Source organism: Oncorhynchus gorbuscha, unplaced genomic scaffold (assembly GCF_021184085.1).
Source record: "Oncorhynchus gorbuscha isolate QuinsamMale2020 ecotype Even-year unplaced genomic scaffold, OgorEven_v1.0 Un_scaffold_1284, whole genome shotgun sequence".
NCBI lineage: Eukaryota > Metazoa > Chordata > Actinopteri > Salmoniformes > Salmonidae > Oncorhynchus > Oncorhynchus gorbuscha.
Window position 1 is genome coordinate 105,028 of NW_025746105.1, and position 20,622 is coordinate 125,649.

Here is a 20,622-nt window from a genome sequence, read left to right on the forward strand (position 1 = left end):
AGTCAGTGGAGATCATCAAGCTTTACAGTTCAATCACTGTGTTGGTTTTTCGCTGATAAAATCTCCATAATTATGTTTTCATACTGAAAAGGGGGATTGGTGAGCATGAGCTGTTGTACGCACAAGGACACACTCTTAAAATGAATGATTACAAATATTTTCACCAGTTTTAATGACCCAGTCACCAACGAAACAGAGACAAAATAAATTGAGTTTGGTTAAAAAGAGAGAATAACTTTATTTTAACAAGACATTTATGAGACAATACAGATGTTTACCTGGACTAAAACATCTCTTCAGGGTTTCCTTATTACAAGCATGGCCTAGTCAAACTATGTTCAAGACGTGTTTCATTCTACACAACCACTACTATTATAAAAAAGATATAAAACCAATTTTCTGAAATCGACAACAGAAAATTAAGTTGAATAACAAACCAGTCTTACTCTCAAACAGTGAATGGGTGGAAAATAGCTTTTCTTGATCTCTGAATAAGTGAACCAACAAGTCACCAAAACAATGGACTTTTTAAGAGCTGGATCTTGTTGCGTTTATTCGCAGCACACCTTGTATGAATGTTACTCAAATCTGAGTTGTTTTAGAGGAGGTTGTTTATGTACAAAACAGGAAGGAAACAAAGGCAAGAATGAAAACACTATACATCAACAGTTATGTATAACTGTGAGCAGGAAGTCTTCCACATGGTATTGGTTCTGTGGTGGAAAATGGGACAAGCTGCAAAGCAGCCGTCTGGGGGGTGGAGGAAGATGTGGGGGAGTACTTGACATGCTAGTAGAGGCCTCCTGTCTGTTGCTGGAAAACGTCGATCGTATCTTCATCCTCCATTTCCAACTGTCACGAAAAAGGAAGGAAATTAAGTCAATTTGATATAAAAACCCAATTTCATTAGATGACATGTCATTCATGACAAAAATGTACATAAATTAGCCGTGAATGGAAAACTTTCGTTAGAAGACATTTTGCATTTAACATTCTTTTGACATGCACAAATGTTCATTGGTATTCTCAAAACAGGGAGGAACGTCTAATGTATTATTGCTGGAATGGTGTTGTTCAAGCGAAGTAGAGTGAATTGATGTAACAAATCAGTTCCTCCCATGAGACTCCAGGATTACCTGTGCAGGTGTGTCTGTCTCGTTTATAGGCTGTCCATCGAACCGGAACCGGATTTGCCTAATTGTCAACCCCTACAGACACAGACACACAGACACTAAATTCCATTAAACTGTCTGACACAAAACAATCTCTCCAAGTAAAATGTCCAAAGAAAACAACGTTTCCCCAACCCTTGCCAAGCAATCCATTAATAGTGTACGGCACTGAGGAAGCAAGGTTAGTCATTCCTTTAACAACTTCTGTCGCTTCTCTACTTTGTGAATGAAAACACTGCAGAAAGGAAGGAATAAGGAGATAGGGAAGGGCGTTACTATATTGCCACTCCATATCCACGTTGGCCGACATCATTTTTATCAGATAAAGGTAGAAACAACAGGATAGGGAGGGAAGTGGCTTCTACTCAACAAAGCCTGTAGAGCCTGGCCTACTTCCATGACTTCACTGGTCTAAAGAGACACACAAGATCCATTATGGGTGGGCACGCACACACTGCATTGAGATTAGGCCTGGGCAAGCCTGGATAAGACAGGCCTAGCACTAGAGAGCAAAGGCTCAGTTGCTACATCTCTGCCTCCATCTCTACATCTCTGTACTTGCCAGTGCAAGCAGCATGAACACAATCATTCAAAAAGACATGTAAAACAGAACAGCTCCAAGAGCACAAGGGAAGAGAACAAAAAGACATTTGATATGTTGGGAGAATCCAAAGCCAAGAACCCTATTTTAAAAGTACTTATTAGGTAATGCAGTGTAAATCCCCTCAATTAGCCTGTAAGCTCATAAATAGCACAGATCAGATTGGCCATAATGATTCAGCAGTAAGGCTTAGTATTTACTAATCAGCCTACAGCCAGAGAGATAGGCAAGTTAAGCTTAAGCCTTACTAATGCACATTGCATTGAATATGACAAGTACATTTGGTGCATATTAAAATAAAGGGTATTTGACCAAATAAAAAGTCTTTCAAGAACTAAAATCAGAAGAGTGGACAATACAGAGTCATTACTAAATTACGTTTGAGTCATTTAGCAGACGCTTTTATCCAGAGCGACTTACAGGAGCAATTAGGGTTAAGAGCCTTGCTCAAAGACACCAAAAATATATTTCACCTATTCAGCTCAGGGATTCGAACCAGCGACCTTCCAGTTAGTGGCCCAACGGTCTTAACCACACATAGAGCTGGACACTGGAATAATGAGGACGATGAAAAGGAAGATGATAATATGATGAAGACAACACAGCCCATAGCGCTCGTCTCCTGTCACAGACAATGTAGACTACATCTGACAGTGAACAGATCAAAGAGATACAAGTGTATAAAATGGTGCATGTATTGTGTTTTCTCTTCAATGAGTTTCCTTGTCCTCAATGGATAATATGAGCTGTCATCTTTCATCAACCCCTGTATTCCCATAGTTAGGGTCAGGACTTTTTTCAGGTCAGGTCATTAGGGAAAAGTTTGTGGGCCCATAGTCATAAAGCATCTCAGAGTTCAAGTTTATTAGTCATATACCTGTACACATGACATACGTGGAGTACACAGTGCAAATACATGCTTAATTACAGGTACACCTCTCGACAATAGGAAAGTAATTAAGTAAATAAAAGACTACTAAAAAGAAAACTCAATAAATAAAAACGAGGATTAAAATGTTACTAAGATACAAGGAGGCACTCAAACAAATTGAAGTAGGATATTTACAAATGTGCCAGGGAATTGTGCAATACAGTGTGCGATAATAAATTCTAAATAGACATTGTGCAGGAATATTAGTCATTCCTCTTCCTCTCTGGAGGAGAATGATGACATAGGACCAGTTTTGACTTGGCCCGTTTAGATCACAATGAATAAATGACAAGGACAGAGCGGGACCTGATCCTTGATCAGGTATAACCTTGATAGGTATAACCAATATGGTAGTAGCTCAACCTTGCCCTCTGATACCGCTGCTGATGTTGTGCACTCAGTGGCATCATCATGGTTGCCATGTCAGACTCACCTGTCTCTCACAGTACGCCTTCATGAGTTTGCTGAGCGGCGTGTGTCTCTTGATCTTGAACTGCACCACCGACCCATCCTGTCCCGCCACCTTCAGGTTTATGTGGTCATTGTTTTCTGTTTTCACTCCCTCCTGATGGACACAACAAACATTGGGGGTGTATTCAGTGAGATGAAACGCAGATACTGTATAAATGTAATGTCTAGAATTACCATGATACCCACTATTACATGTGACAAATAATCAAGCCTGTTAAAAGTCAAATAGTCCACCTAATTTCAGTTTAAGTGACAACAAAAGCAAGAATAGTGTAGAGAATTATTGTACCATTTAAACCGCTGTGAAATATCTTTTCCATAACCAAAAATATAGTATTTTCAGTTGTTTGAAGCTGGTGTACAAAAGTAAAAAAGTAAAAGACTAAAAAGTAAACTGAAGAATGGGAAGCATAGAAATAGCACACATAACATATTTAACACTTCTTAGACTTGCTTTCAATGAAAATGACATATCTATAACTCACATTTCTATGTGAATTTTGTCAGGTCACCCAAAAAGTGACATATTGCAGCTTTAAACATGGCTAGCTCATATAGACAAACACTGAATACAATATAAGGTAACCTAGCTGCTTTTAGAAACGCTAGTATTTACACACTAGGGTTGATGGGAATTAGCTTGCAAAAAACAGAATAGTCCACCAAAAGCCAGAAGTTAAATAAAATGAACCTTCATCTTACTCTGCCGATTGTCTGTAGGCTTCGACCTTATGTTGGGGGGAATTTGAGAAAAAACAAACATCTAATGGAACGTATAATTAAACACTTTCCAAACGTGGATCTGTTGTCGACCCATGCAGTTCCTCAGCGAGGTCAGTTCCTCTCTGCTTACCTCATGTCAAAATAAAAGTTCTTGCTATCTTTTGTGCTGGTATGGGGCCGTGCAGGACTTTTATTTTGACACGAGGTAAGGGAGAGTAATTGGGTCTACAATAGACCCACGTTTGGAAATTCTGAATGTTCTATTAGATGTTTTTTCCTCAATGTCCCCTCTGCATAAATACCAGCCCTACAGACAATCAACAGAGTAAGTTGAAATTGAATTTTATTTAACTTCTGTATTCTTGCAGACTATTCCATTTTTTTGCAAGGTAATTCCTAGTAACGCTAGTGTGTGAATACTAGTGTGTGAATACTAGCGTTGATAAAAGCAGCTAATGTTAACCTTGCCTGGGACGATCAGATACAATTGTTGCTTGGCTGATACAGTTGATGCAAAGCAAATTATTAGTCAGGTCCCAGGCTAATGGCAACCATGATATGACCATCATTGATTTTAGGCCAGCAGAAACATTTACACAGAGTATTTGTCAGCAGTGTACTGTCTGAATATAAGCAGTTTCTGAACAGTGAAAATAGACCAAATATTTAAAGTTTTATAGAACACTTACAAGGGCATTGGATAGTTCAGCAGTGACATGCAAGTTAATCTGTCTTGACTATTATTTACTTGTTCTAAAAGTTATGACGCTGTGGCAATGTAATGAGACAAGAAGTGTTTTTGGACAATGTTTAGTCTACAGAGTGGAATTTATCATGCTTGACTACAGGATAGGTGCTTTACACATTCTGGAATTCATCCATATGAGGACACATATTAAACATGTATGTGTCAAACATCTGATCATTGGTCAACACACACACACACACACACACACACACACACACACACACACACACACACACACACACACACACACACACACACACACACACACACACACACACACACACACACACACACACACACACACACACACACACACGATGCATTTCAAAATATTGATCATACTTTTACACATGAAAACACATAAACATGGTTTTTAACACTGTCTCAGTCACACCATTTCACTCATTTGTAACATGCTGTGATAGCTGGCTCCATAAGCAGATGAGAGGGACCCTTGCTGTAGCCATGAATGAATGTAACAAGTTTGCAACTGAAGAAATTGACAAAGTGATGACTGATACAACCACTTGGATCTGAACTGAGTTTGTCAGATTACATTTGCAAATACAAAAGATTAAGAACTGAAGAGAGTGCATGCATTGCTTACTGTCATGTTCAGCTAGCAAACGCTAGTTGGCTGCGATTCAAGCAGCAAGCCACGCGCCCATGCAGGCGCGTGCACAGGTCTTCCGGTGTCTCCAATGGAGTACTTGCATTTTCAAAACTTGAGTCTACTAAGATCTCAAGTAAGGAAATATTACATGTACATTTTTCCTTAGTTCTATTTGAGTTATGTATGTAAAAAAAAATGTGATGAGATGTAAGCATATTTTCAAGCAACTCACCTTGGGTTTCTCGTCAGCCATGGTTACTCTATTTGCGCTTCTCTACGCCGCCACACAACGAAATAGACGTGTACGCGCACGTACCCGCTCCCGATTAAAATACCGGCCCTACGTGCGCGATCACAAACACATGCTCGTGCCCTGTACTTCACATTCATTGGCCAACCTTGGTCACAGGGTAAGATGTTGAGCGCTGGCAGAGGGCGGGAATGTCGTAATGCGCGTTTCTGTAACACGTGCACGCGCATTTATAACACGTTCCCTTTTGTTTTGTTTTATGAAAATATTCACCGAAAACGTCCTAATGCTTTGATGTTAACCGTGCCATTGCTGTACATTTGCGCAATAAAAATCAGGTTATTTAAGAAAGAGTACTAAAAGGTCAATGTTTGGGAATTTAAACCATTCTGGAATTTTGTCATGGAAGAGAGGACTGATCCTCAGTAGCCATCTTGTTTTTATAGACCATAACATTCAGCCAACAAATTATGCAGTTGTACCACAGATGGAACAATGAAATATTTGGTTGTACAGTACTTGTACCAAAATAGACATGATCCAGCAAGAAACTAATGTTGCCCACACAGTATTAGATGGATGTTGATAAGGTCCAGAATGGTGCAACATTGTAAAAATGCCATATTTCCCTAGTATGCCATTGAAAATAGCCTAAATGTTATGAGGAGCCTTTCATTCGACAATTAATTATGACTAAAATCTGCACATTAGGGTAAATAAATAACTGTTTGCATCTGGTGGCCATAAGTTATTCCTACTTTGAGCAAATTAGTACCAAAACATTATAATTGGTAGATATTGGTATAAATCGATTTTATTAATTGGAATAATATATTCTCATGGTGACATTACTTGTCAAATTGACAACTGAGTAATTGTGTTCCCTTTAGTGCAAGCTTGCATTTCTAGTCAGGCACGACACAGAATTCCTATGACATCAGACATACGCACGCACGCTTTGGGGTCCTTCAGCTGAATGGTTGAAGCGCCTAATTTCTGTATTATATTATTTGAAATGTCAGTATTTGTATCGCTCGTGGATTAAGTTATATTTATTGATTCACCTTATTGATTTGATTAAAGTGGGTGGTAATGGAGGAGGTAGATGTGGAGCCAACAACTACTGTAAGTACCGCTTGTGCTCTGTTGTTGTGGAATCAAAATGTGTCCAGGGCAGGCTATGCAACTTGCTAACGTTAGTTCGCTAACTAGCTGACACTTCATTCAAACGTCTCTGAGCTCAAGTGTCCACAATAATACTGGCATCACTGCACAATGTTTATTTGTCATTTGTGATGACTCGTTTCAGTGGGTTGAAAGATACTGGCAGCAAGGCAGAATAATGTCTAGACGGTTAATCACCTAGCTATGTCCACATAAATAAACTAACGAGACGTTTCTCTCTTTCAGCCTATCCCTGGGTTCGACAGCAACCAAAAACACTTGGGATTTGTGTGGGGTCCTGGAGATATCCTGGTTTATGAGACCATTTACAAAGCATCAGGTAGATAGGAGAGTTGAATGTATAACTTGGTAGTAAAGTCATGACTCAAATCATGTCAAAGTACAAAGCATCCTCCTCTCTAACCCACTCTCCATGTGTGTCTCTTCAGGTGGATCTGCAGGGGGTTGTCCCTTTGTCCACGAGGTCAGGAAAGATGAGGACATCTATTCCCGATTTTGCGTAAACTCTTCAATGAGTCCCATCACATCTTTGTTGGTCTGCAGAGGATCAGAGAGGATCTGCCCAGCAAGAACAAGAAACCCCAGTAAGGATGGGATAGACTACTTTCTCTTGTAATTCAAACTAGGGCTCTGAGTTTTCCTTTGTCATGAGGTCAGGAAAAACTCCTGGTTCTAAATATAATCAAACAGTGGTGATGTGTGTGACTTAATCTCATAGTAATCTAAATGTTTTGCATTGTAATGGGTGTGCTCGTTTATCAATTTCACTTATTTATTCAGGTTTGTCAGTATTAGCAAGAACTACAGGTCTGTGATTCGAGCATGCATGGAGGAACTCCAGCAAGTCGCAGGTATAGTATGGCAACATTTCAACAATCGTATGTTTATCAATGCAGTTCATAGACAGACTTAAGTAACATGCTATTTCCTCTCACTTTGCAGTTTCTACACAAGATGCAGCATTGGCTACACAGTATGGAAATCAGGTAAAGTACCTGTCTGTGCCTATTCAGTTCGACTAACCACTTACCCTTATGTCAAGGAAACATAACCCAAGTAATATAACATTGAATCAGCAAACGTGAGAAATGATCTTGCAACAATGATGAAGATGAACATCTTTGTAATGTTATACAACTCAGACTGTTTTAGTGTATCATAATGATTCCCTTGGCAACACTCTTCTCTCCTGTTTTTCATGATAGGTGTCAATCCTGCTGGCAGTAGAGCTGATCTGGAATCTTTGTGAAGTGTTGTTCATCGATGCAGCTCCAGGTAGAGTTTATATTTTGTGTGTCAACCTTGATGTTGCATTGGACACACAAGCATCATCTAGGTATGAACCATAGAGCTAGATAGAAGACTCATATTTGTATCTGTGCCATTACAGTGTCTGTGATAGCATGGGCAGCACCATTGAGGCTATCTCCATTTTAACGTAATCCATTTTCTTATTTTTCATTGGCCGATTGCTCCCACAGGGGTCGCGTTAACGTAGGATTCTGCATTTTTCACACAGATCTAAAATGCTTCTTATTGTAAATTCTGCTAGGCTTCAGGTTTGCTCAAATAATCATGATTTGTAAAATTACTAATTTTGTGCTTCAGTTCCACTTCTCCACTTGGATGAAATATATTTGCTCTTGTCATTGGATCATCAGTGCCCTGGCTGATGTGTAGGCTACTTTTCTCCGGTCCTTTCTTCCAGTTAAGTTTTTCTCCAGTAGCAAGTTAAAATGCAGTATTAACTTCAAGCGAAACATTGGAAATATGATGGCCATGCATCGTCTTTGCAAAAAATACCTTTTTTATTGTAGGCTAATTTAATTATGTCTGGCTGTTTGCCAAATAGCGTTGCACCTCTGTCAGCTGATAAATGATTTTGCACGAATGTATTTTGTGTAAAGAAACAATAGTTGCAAGCCCCTGATCACTCTAGTGAAGCCAAAAAGCACGGTTGACTTTCAATATGAAACGCAGGTTAAATGGTTAAAAATGCAAAAAAAAAATTATGGTCTGAGTTTTGAAAATGCTGATTTCTGAAAGCTAACGCGACCCCTGTCCAAACTCATATAAATCCCCACCCAGTTGACAACTTAAATGGTGGAAGCCCTCATTGTCCACGCTAAAAGGGGTTATATCCATGATGAGTCATCTATCTCTATGGTGTGAACAAAACTTTAATATTTTCTGCACCCTGTTTGTTGTATGTGACCCTCTAGCTGGCTCCCTGGTGCTCCACCTGCTCGACTGGGTGAGGCTGCACAAGGCTGACGTGGATGAGAAGGCCAGGGAGGTGCTGGCGAGTGAGAGCCCCGCAGAGCACCAGGCCTACTGGGACGTGGTACGTACACATACACCCCTCTCCTGTCTCTCTCTGCATTTTTTAAATGCTATTGGCCCAGTGCGTAGATACGTCAGGCTGATTTTTGGCTCTACAGCGTGACCATTTTACTCAAATGTGCCTAAAAATAGATGTGTGCGAACTGAAAAAGTAATGTATGAGCGAGCATGTGATTCATAGTAACACAAAAAATGCTGCCGTAGCCATTTTCAAAGTAAACGTTCTGTTTTTGTTTCATAGCTGGTAGCTAATCACACACAGCACTACAAATACCATATAAACTCAGCAAAAAAGAAACGTCCCTTTTTCCAGGACCCTGTCTTTCAAAGATAATTCGTAAAAATCCAAATAACTTCACAGATTTTAATTGTAAGGGGTTTATCTCTGTTTCCCATGCTTGTTCAATGAACCATAAACAATTAATGAACATGCACCTGTGGGATGTTCGTTAAAACACTAACAGCTTACAGACGGTAGGCAATTAAGGTCACAGTTATGAAAACTTAGGACACTAAAGATGCCTTTCTACTGACTCTGAAAAACACCAAAAGAAAGATGCCCAGGGTCCCTGCCCATCTGCGTGAACGTGCCTTAGGCATGCTGCAAGGAGGCATGAGGACTGCAGATGTGGTCAAGGCAATAAATTGCAATGTCCATACAGTGAGATGCCTAAGACAGCGCTACAGGGAGACAGGACGAACCGTGGATCGTCCTCGCAGTGGCAGACCACGTGTACAACACCTGCACAGGATTGGTACATCCGAACATCACACCTGCGGAACCGGTACAGGATGGCAACAACAACTGCCCGAGTTACACCAGGAATGCACAATCCCTCCATTAGTGCTCAGACTGTTCACAGTAAGCTGAAAGAGGCTGGACTGAGGGCTTGTAGGCCTGTTGTAATGCAGGTCCTCACCAGACATCACCGGCATAAATGTCACCTATGGGCACAAACCCACCGTCGTTGGCCCAGACAGGACTGGCAAAAAGTGCTCTTCACTGACGAGTCGCAGTTTTGTCTCACCAGGAGTAATGGTCAGATTCGCATTTATCGTTGAATCGCTGTGCGTTACAGGGTAGACATCAGCTCCCTCATGTGGTACCCTTCCTGCAGGCTCCTCCTGACATGACCCTCCAGCATGACAATGCCACCACGCACAGAACAAGCAGTATGGCTGATTTCCTTCAAGACAGGACGGTCAGTGTTCTGCCATGGCCAGCGAAGAGCCCGGATCTCAATCCCATTGAGCACGCCTGAGTCCTGTTGGATCAGAGGGTGAGGGCTAGGGCCATTCCCCCCCAGAAATGTCCGGGAACTTACAGGTGTCTTGGTGGAAGAGTGGGGTAACATCATCTCACAGCAAGAACGTGCAAATCTGGTGCAGTCCATGAGAAGGCGATGCACTGCAGTACTTAATGCAGCTGGTGGCCACACCAGATACTGACTGTTACTTTTGATCCTCCCTTTTTTCGGGGACACATTCCATTTCTGTTAGTCACATGTCTTTGGAACTTGTTCAGTTTGTCTGTTTTTGAATCTTGTTGTGTTTATACAAATATTTACACATTTAAGTTTGCTGAAAATAAACGCAGTTGACAGTTATTTTTGCTGAGTTTAGCTTTCCCACCTCGAGCAGGACTGAGTGAAGTGCTGAAAAAAAAACATTTTTAGAAGCGCACAGCGTAGAAGTTGGTTGATTTCACCTGAAAGTCTACTAAAGTGTGACTTTCTTCTCATATTTCTTGGCTATTTACATTGTTTTGTTCACATGCTATGTGGTTTTTCAATGTTAGTTTGAGCTTGCTCAACTGCTAGCAAAGAGACGTCGTGGAACTCAAAGGGGCAGCTGAACATTGTCTCGCCTAAATGACTCATATTGGAGGGTACATTGTAGAGGTTGACCGATTATGATTTTTCAGCACTGATTATTGGAGGACCAATAATAATACTTTTTATATATATATATATATATATTTATATATTTTTTTGTAATAATGACAATTACAACAATACTGAATGAACACTTATATTAACTTAATATAATACATCGATAATCAATTTAGCCTCAAATAAATAATCAAACATGTTCAATTTGGTTTAAATAATGCAAAACTAAGTGTTGGAGAAGAAATTAAGTGAGAAAGCTAATGTTTAAGTTCCTTGATCAGAACATGAGAACATATGAAAGCTGGTGGTTCCTTTTAACATGAGTCTTGAATATTCCAAGGTAAGAAGTTTTAGGTTGTAGTTATTATAGGAATTATAGGACTATTTCCGTCTATACCACTTGTATTTCATGTTCTTAGGAACTTTAGTATTGCCAGTGTAACAGTATAGCTTCCGTCCCTCTACTCGCTCCTCCCTGGGCTCGAACCAGGAACACAACGACAACAGCCACCCTCGAAGCCGCGTTACCCATGCAGAGCAAGGGAAACCAGCACAGGCTCAGAGCGAGTGACGTTTGAAAAGCTATTAGAGCGCACTAACTAGCTAGCCATTTCACTTCTCGGTTACACCAGCCTCATCTAGGGAGTTGATAGGCTTGAAGTAATTCATAAACAGCGCAATGCTTTACGCACAACGAAGAGCTGCTGGCAAAATGCACGAAAGTGCTGTTTGAATTTATTTTTTACGCACGCTTGCTTCTGCCTACCACCGCTCAGTCAGGTACTTGTATGCTCAGTCAGATTATATGCAATGCAGGACACGCTAGATAATATCTAGTAATATCATCAACTATGTGTAATTAACTAGTGATTATGATTGATTGTTTTTAAGTTTAATGCTAGCTAGCAACTTCCCTTGGTTTACGGCATTTGCGTAACATGCCGTCTCCGTGTGGAGTGCAACGAGAGGCAGGTGGTTATAGCGTTGGACTAGTTAACTGTAAGGTTGCAAGATTGGATCCCTGAGCTGACAAGGTGAAAATCTGTCGTTCTGCCCCTGAACAAGGCAGTTAACCCACTGTTCCTAGGCCATCATTGAAAATAAGAATGTGTTCTTAACTGACTTGCCTCGTTAAATAAAGATTAAATAAAGGTGTAAAAAAAAGAAATGGCAAAATCGGTGTCCAAAAATACCGATTTCCGATTGTTATGAAAACTTGAAATCAGCCCTAATTAATCGGCCATTCTGATTCATCGGTCTACCTCTCGTACATTGTAATTGATTGAGTATGGAACACTCCAACAAACTTTTATTCTTAAACTTTTATTAATTTCTTATCATAAAAACACTTGCTCAAATACTTTCATTGTGCTCCTTAATTTCTTTGTGTGCTCCTACATTTTTCAATTTACGAGCACATGTGCTCCTTATAAAAAATAAACTGTCAGCTTAGAGCCCTGTTTGATCAAAACTAATTTAGTGGATCCTCAAGACCTCCAGTGAATTTGCCTTTTTAAATGGTTCTCCATGATTACTTCCAATGTGGTTGAAATAAACTCGTTGATATACTATGTATTTTATCTTTGCCCAGTTGAACTCCTTTAACTTATATCTGTGTAATCTGCTATTCATGTTTATTTGTGCACTAGTCTGTATGCAGATATTCTTTGTCCCCTATTGAACCCCCTCTGTGTCTCCAGGTGATCAGCTACGTGCTGCAGGGCCGGATGGACGAGGCCAGGCAGGTTCTGGTGAAACAGGCAGCTTTGCAGCCTGCAGCCAGGGTCATGTTCAAGCTGCTGGACAACTTGCTCATGAAGATGCCCATCTTCAATGTACATAGTGCATTTCTATCTGAACGTTTCAACCTCCTGAACAGCAACCAGTTTTAACCACAGAATCAAGTAGAAGACGTATATTATATGTATCTCTATGGTTGTAACTCTAGCGCTCTCTCCTCTATGACATCTTACTGTAGCCTGGTGAGACTCAGACCCTGACAGAGTTTGATGTAAAGTGGAGACACTGGCGCGAGGAGGTGGACCACTGTCTCCAGGACCAGTCCTTTGCCAGCAACCGCCACCTGGAGGACATCTGTAAGGTCAGTGGAACTGCCCAATACCTGCCCTGGCACACTTTACCTGCATCTGTGTGGTGACAGGTACCCACAGAGTGTACAAAACATTAGGAACACTGTCATAATATTGAGTTGCACCCCCTTTTGCCCTCAGAACAGTCTAAATTAATCGGGGCATGGACTCTACAAGGTGTCAAACATTCCACAGCGATGCTGGCCCATGTTGACTCCAATGCGTCCCACAGTTGTCAAGTTGTCAAGTTGTCATGATGTTCTTTGGGTGGTGGACCATTCTTGACACACACAGGAAACTGTTGAGCGTGAAACTCAGCAGCGTTGCTGTTCTTGACACACTCACAGTGCGCCTGGCACCTACTACCATACCCTGTTCAAAGTCACTTAAATGTTTTGTCTTGCCCATTCACCCTCTGAATGGCACATATACACAATCCATGTTTCAATTGTTTCAAGGCTTAAAAATCTTTCTTTAACCTCTCCTCCCCTTCATCTACACTGATTGAAGGTTTAAAAAATATATATATATTTATCCGTTATTTTACCAGGTAAGTTGACTGAGAACACGTTCTCATTTACAGCAACGACCTGGGGAATAGTTACAGGTGAGAGGATGGGGATGAATGAGCCAATTGTAAACTGGGGACTATTAGGTGACCGTGATGGTTTTTGAGGGCCAGGTTGGGAATTTAGCCAGGACACCGGGGTTAACACCCCTACTCTTACGATAAGTGCCATGGGATCTTTAATGACCTCAGAGAGTAAGGACACCCGTTTAACGTCCTATCCGAAAGATGGCACCCTACACAGGGCAGTGTCCCCAATCGCTGCCCTGGGGCATTGGGATATTTTTTTTATACCAGAGGAAAGAGTGCCTCCTACTGGCCCTCCAACACCACTTCCAGTAGCATCTGGTCTTCCAGCCAGGAACTGACCAGGACCAACCCTGCTTCGCTTCAGAAGCAAGCCAGCAGTAGTGTGCAGGGTGGTATGCTGCTGGCAAACCAGGTGACCTCAATAAGGGATCATAGCTTTCACCTGGTCAGTCTGTCATATAAAGAGCTAAATGTTTTGTCGTCAGTGTAGCTACCTGTAGTATACGATGTATACCTTAGCCAAAAGTAACTCTCTCTGTACATGTAGAGTCCATTGGCTCTGTACCTGCATCTGTGTGAGCGTGAACTGTTTAGGAGCTAAAATAATCTCTTGTTGGTGCTGTCTGTCTCTTCCAACTACTATCCATATGTTCCACCTGTTGTATCCATCCATGGATTATCCATACCCTCCTAAATAAGTATCCATCCATGGATTATCCATACCCTCCTAAATAAGTATCCATCCATGGATTATCCATACCCTCCTAAATAAGTATCCATCCATGGTTTATCCATACCCTCCTAAATAAGTATCCATCCATGGTTTATCTATACCCTCCTAATTATCCATGTAGATCCTGGTTGGTGATGAGGATGTTCTCCTGGAGTACAAGGAGCTGCTGAGTACCTGGTATCACTTCCTGGTCACCAGACTGCTGTTCTCCCACCCCACTGTCAAGCCCACAGAGCTGCACTACTACGCACAGGTACTTACTACTACACTATACATGATACAGAGTTGCACTAGTATGCCCTGGGACTTACCACAACACTATGATTAAGTGTCCTGTCCTATGTGTGTGTGTTCCAGTCTAGCATGCACATGTTCCTGGACACGAGGAGTGTCCCAGAGCCCCTGGACAGCATCCTGCTGGCAGCCTTTGAGTTTGACATCCACCAGGTCATCAAAGACTGCAGGTGAGGAGGAGCGTCTATCGACCATAGAAATACAGAAACCAAAGGAATTATATTTCTATGGTATAGAACCCAGGGAGAGTAGCTGTGTTGTTGCTAAGGTAACAGTAACTGTTAATGTGGATAAGATGAAATAAATGTGGGGCTAGACACACAATGTGATTTCCCCTCTGTCACTCATGTAAACTACTGTTCAGTTTCTTATGTTGTGATATTTATGACATGTTGTTTGTGCTTTCCAGCATTGCTCTCAACAACTGGTGGTTTGTGGGGCATCTGACTGACCTACTGGACCACTGTAAACTGCTCCAGTCTCACAACCTACAGTAAGTTAAGGACACTACTGTCCCACGAAAGGGTTGACATTAACTGCCAATATTGTTCTCATGGTAACATTGATCAGAATCATAGAAAGTGAAGTTGGCGTGCTCAGCTCAAATGTTTGTGATAACAGGAAGTATTTGGGTGCCGGATTCAAAGGGCATACACTTAATAAAGAACCCACACGCAATGAAATATTTAGTGTTTTTTAGCAGCAGAGGTCCGAACAAACTGAGGTGTTTCGGTGGCAGCCTTCGTCACCGTTGACCATAATAACGTGTTCTCTGTGTTGTTGTAGTTTTGGCTCCAACCTGAGAGAGTTTCTACTGCTGGAGTACGCCTCAGGACTCTTCACCCATCACAGGTGAGACAGACCCACTAGTCTGGTTAGTAATAGATTGGACTATATGCATCACTCCCAGTGCCAACATGTCTGTTTTTCTAATAGATAACTGTCACACATATAGTCACGTCTGCAAAACTACACATGCTGAGGTCCACTGTGTTCAGTAGTTATCTTTTCTAGAGAGTGTTGTCGGCTACGCGTGTAGGCCTCTTCCCCTGTTTGACCTGCTCCAGTGCTGCTCCTATTGGATGATCGGTTAAGCTGTGCATGATTAACCAGCTATTTCTCTCTGGTCCTCAGCCTGTGGCAGCTGGCTGTGGACTACTTTGACCACTGTCCAGAGTTTGGCCGTGTGTACCTGGAGCTACAGATAGAGCGTGTTCCTCTGGACACGGAGCGCAAGGCCCTGAAGGTGATCAGGATCTGTGAGCAGAGGCAGATGACTGAACAAGGTAGATATGATGTATACACGTACGTACGCAGGCATACTCACGCGCTCTTATCCAAAACAGTTGTCCATCTTACTCTCATGCATGAAGCTCTCACTGAGACCCACATTCTGTCTCACTCCCTCAATTTCAACATGGACACTTACTAAAACACACGTGGAAAATACATTCAAACTCCCCCTGATTTCTGTCATGCCTGTTGTGTATATCACCCCCTAACTCTTTGGTATAATGTGTCTCTCTGTGTTGCAGTGAGGAGCATCTGTAAGATCATGGCCAAGAAGGCCCTGAGGAACAACAGACTGGGCTCTGCTCTCTCCTGGAGCATCAGAGCCAAAGATGCTGCCTTCGCCACCCTCATATCAGAGAGGTGCTGTATGTCTACATGAGGTTTTACTGATCCTGACCATGTGACCTGTTCAGGAATGCTGTTTTTATTTGCTGGACAGTCGTCGGCCTGTTTTCAATACTTAGAAAATTCCTTCTTCCTTCCTCCTTTCCTTGATGTAACCACTGATCTAACATGAGGGGGTTGATGAAAGCTACGTAGTGGAGTCACCACGTTAGATCTGGAATTACTTCAAGAAGGGCAGCAAAGATGTCCCCCCATGACATCTGCTTCCACACCACTAGCTACCAGACCACCCTGTAGTCGCTCACTCTCTCGCTCCCCACCCTCCGTGGGTTTAACCCCGTCTGTATCCTAGATATACGGTGTCTCTCTGGTCTATAGATTTATCTCTATGGTCTGTATCCTAGATATACGGTATCTCTGTGGTCTATAGATGTATCTCTATGGTCTGTATCCTAGATATACGGCGTCTCTCTGGTCTATAGATTTATCTCTATGGTCTGTATCCTAGATATACGGCGTCTCTCTGGTCTATAGATGTATCTCTATGGTCTGTATCTCAGGTTTCTCCAGGACTACTGTGCCAAAGGGACCTTCTCTGATCTGGACCTGATTGACAACCTGGGTCCAGCCATGCTGCTCAGTGACAGGCTTACTTTTCTAGGTATGGAGTGCAAACATGTACATACACAGGCATGAAGGACTGTGAACACACAAACAAGCCAACACTCCTTGGCAGGGCTCTAAGCTGTTTTACAAGGAGCACCGTGTGTTAAGTTGAAAAATATAGGTGCACACAAAGAAATTCAGGAGCACAAATCTAGATATATTTGAGGTAATAAAGTTAGAATTGTATGTTTTTCTAGGCACACTGGTGCTCTTCAATAAAAAATCCAGGTCCCACAGCAACATATTTAGGTGCATATGCCAGTAAAATGGTCGCATTGTAGAGCCCTGCTTGGTCTTGCATGTTAACTTGACATTCAGTCAGCCACATATCACTCACATGCGCACACACACACTCACACACACACACACTGGATCAAACCCATGTTATATTTTGGCCTTTCTATTAAATGATTCTCTCACGTAGGAGAAAAGTGGTCCATATAAGGCTGCAGTCTGTGGCCTAATACTGTTGTAACAGCTGATGATAACCTACAGCTGGGGAAATGTAACGTGAGTGTAATGTCTCACTTTACAATTAGTCACTCATGAAGGCAGAACTATGATGTATATAATGTTATCTTGTTCTTAACCAATCAAGTGGAACCACGGTGTATTTACATTTAGGCCATACAAGTTCTACCAGTGCTGTAGCGAGTAGAATGAGAATTCAAATTCTAAACAATTCTACAGTGACCATATTGGGTGTCCCAACTGGCATCATGTGTGACTGATAGATGGTTCTCACATCATTTCTGGGAATTCGGTGCAATTCTCAGTTCTATACTTAAAACTGTGGCAAATACATTTTACACCATACTATGCCATTGATACTGTGTCTGTGTAAATCAAATCAAATCAAATTTTATTTGTCACATACACATGGTTAGCAGATGTTAATGCGAGTGTAGCGAAATGCTTGTGCTTCTAGTTCCGACAATGCAGTGATAACCAACAAGTAATCTAACTAACAATTCCAAAACTACTGTCTTATACACAGTGTAAGGGGATAAGGAATATGTACATAAGGATATATGAATGAGTGTAACCAATGATACCAATGAGAGAGCATCATGTGATTGTATCCATTAGTTCATTCTGTTCCCCTCCTGTCCTGGGTCATATTCATTAGGCACCATTTACGGAAGGAAACAGGATGGACTACCTGAACATGTCCAATAAGAAATGCGCGTTAACGCTTTCTGTAGAGAAACTGTTTTTCCTACGCTTTGCCTTGATGGATGTGATCCTGTTGTCTGCAGGGAAGTACCGTGAGTTCCATCGGCTGTACGGCGAGAAGCGTTTCTCGGATGCCGCCAAGCTCCTCCTCTCCCTGATGACGGCCAAGATCGCCCCACATTCCTTCTGGATGACTCTGCTGACCGACGCCCTGCCCCTGCTGGAGCAGAAAGAGGTCAACTGGCCCACAACATTAACTTCCATCCTTGACTTAACGTTGAAATTAACGTCTTTCTACTTACCTAATGTGTAGCATATTCCATAGATTGAATTTACCTTTTTTGGGGGGTTTACTAACTAAATATGAACTGCGAAACATCTTTGTAATCTTAAAGAAAATATATTATATAATAAATATGATTTAAATTAAGAGATCTCCTTACCTTATTGATTCCTATCAGATCTGTAGGTCTGAATATATGCTCGTAGTTTTGTAGATGGTGCCTCTTTAGGCTAATAGCCTTTTGTTGCAGTCAGTTGGCTAATCTCTGGGCTTGTCCTCTTGCAGGTGATCTTCTCTGCTGATCAAACTCATGAGCTGATGTTCTGTCTGGAGGAGCTGACCTCAGGAAGAGTGTTCCCACCCCAGACAGACCCATGCAGGTACTGGGTTACACACCCCCTTACCCTCTATCTAATGTCTGTTTCCCTTTCAATCTCCTAATACTGTTTAATAATATGCTCTAATCTCTACAGTTTCTTAGCCCGGGGTTAGCAACTGTTCACACTGCACTAAGAGCCTCCTTAGCCCGGGTTAAGCAACTGTTCACACTGCACTAAGAGCCTCCTTAGCCCGGGTTAAGCAACTGTTCACACTGCACTAAGAGCCTCCTTAGCCCGGGTTAAGCAACTGTTCACACTGCACTAAGAGCCTCCTTAGCCCGGGTTAAGCAACTGTTCACACTGCACTAAGAGCCTCCTTAGCCCGGGTTAAGCAACTGTTCACACTGCACTAAGAGCCTCCTTAGCCCGGGTTAAGCAACTGTTCACACTGCACTAAGAGCCTCCTTAGCCCGGGTTAAGCAACTGTTCACACTGCACTAAGAGCCTCCTTAGCCCGGGTTAAGCAACTGTTCACACTGCACTAAGAGCCTCCTTAGCCCACGGCTAATAGTCTATTCACACTTGCACATTTTAACATCAACTTTAGCCCAGGGCTAAACTGGCCCTGCTCCAGAGAGGGGTTAGCACAGACTTTTCATAGTTAGCCAATCGCACAGTTCCATTGTCACCTAATTTGAATATTGTATTCCAGAAAAGTGACTGTTGATTTCATTAACATAAAGTATTATATAATTATGAAAAGGGCTTACCAAGAACATTTTCCAAAAGGATTCATTCAAGGTAGAAAGTAATAGTTGGAGCACTCAACAAACAATCTGATATTTATTTTAGCTCACTTTTCTCTTGAGTGCTCCTTTCTACTTCGAATTAGTCCTTTTGGAAGTTTTTCTTGGTAAACTCTTGTCATGATTTGTCATTGTTGTTTAGCAGCCCTCCTTTCCTGTTTGCTGAAGCGTGAAGGCCCAGTTGCACCATTACATCATATTGAATATGGAATCACTAAAAACATTCTGATGAGGATGATCCATTAAATGTGTTTCCCTGTGCGTTTTCAGGATGAGGACATCGAGACGACAAAGATTGAGCTCCTGCGGCTAGCGCTAGCTCGTAACCTGGCCATGGCCATAGTTAAGGAGGGGACAGTGGAAGTTTGACCAACACTTAAAGAAGAGCACTTGTCTTTTTATACTGTACATAAAACAAATCAAGTCTGATCAAAATGTGCTATTTGATAATAAAGAAATGTTTTGACATGAACACTGGCCTGGATTTAAATGTGCACTGTCGACAAGCACACTGCACTGTCGACAAGCACACTGCACTGTCGACAAGCACACTGCACTGTCGACAAGCACACTGCACTGTCGACAAGCACACTGCACTGTCGACACAAGCACACTGCACTGTCGACAAGCACACTGCACTGTCGACAAGCACACTGCACTGTCGACAAGCACAACTGCACTGGCAACAATTTCCTTGACATTCGCTCAAATCAAATTCACAGTCAACGCTGTGGAAGCCGGCATAAGTATGACCTTGAAGTCAACCTGATTTACTAGCCTAAGTTATGTATAGAGAAGCAATGCACTGACAACAAAGACCAAAGAGTACAATAAGCTAAATTACACCAGATCAAAAATCCTTTAATTCCTCATGCAACAAACAAATAGCATTATGTACAATCGTAAAACATCTTTCAAGACATTTACACATCACATTGACCTCTACACATCTCCTGACTACAGACGATAAGTACACCTATGTACAGAGCTATTGTGCCTCTCACAATGCTACAAGTCAGGGACAACCAGAGAGAGGACATGGGGAGGAAAGGGGCAAACTGACTGTTTTCCCAATTCCCTAACCTCCCT

The 20,622-nt window shown here is 41.8% G+C and overlaps 1 protein-coding gene and 1 pseudogene across 2 annotated transcripts; one reads left to right on the forward strand and one right to left on the reverse strand.

The window, feature by feature from the left end:
• Positions 1 to 208: 208 nt before the first annotated feature.
• LOC124022067 (small ubiquitin-related modifier 2) lies at positions 209 to 5,646 on the reverse strand. Its single transcript, XM_046337129.1, has 4 exons — positions 5,492 to 5,646; positions 3,138 to 3,269; positions 1,137 to 1,208; positions 209 to 852 (listed from the first exon to the last, which is right to left on the reverse strand). Exons 1-4 carry the CDS (start codon positions 5,510 to 5,512, stop codon positions 790 to 792), a joined length of 288 nt encoding a protein of 95 aa, XP_046193085.1. The 5' UTR covers positions 5,513 to 5,646; the 3' UTR covers positions 209 to 789.
• A 789-nt stretch (positions 5,647 to 6,435) lies between these two features.
• Positions 6,436 to 20,005, forward strand: LOC124022069 (annotated as a pseudogene). The gene is made up of 19 exons (XR_006836341.1): positions 6,436 to 6,634; positions 6,920 to 7,013; positions 7,123 to 7,278; positions 7,475 to 7,545; positions 7,637 to 7,680; positions 7,900 to 7,969; positions 8,917 to 9,038; positions 12,630 to 12,764; positions 12,908 to 13,030; positions 14,472 to 14,603; positions 14,708 to 14,814; positions 15,054 to 15,137; positions 15,431 to 15,496; positions 15,779 to 15,930; positions 16,180 to 16,297; positions 16,843 to 16,943; positions 18,208 to 18,359; positions 18,693 to 18,787; positions 19,804 to 20,005. The product of XR_006836341.1 is annotated as a nuclear pore complex protein Nup85-like (transcript).
• Positions 20,006 to 20,622: the final 617 nt, after the last annotated feature.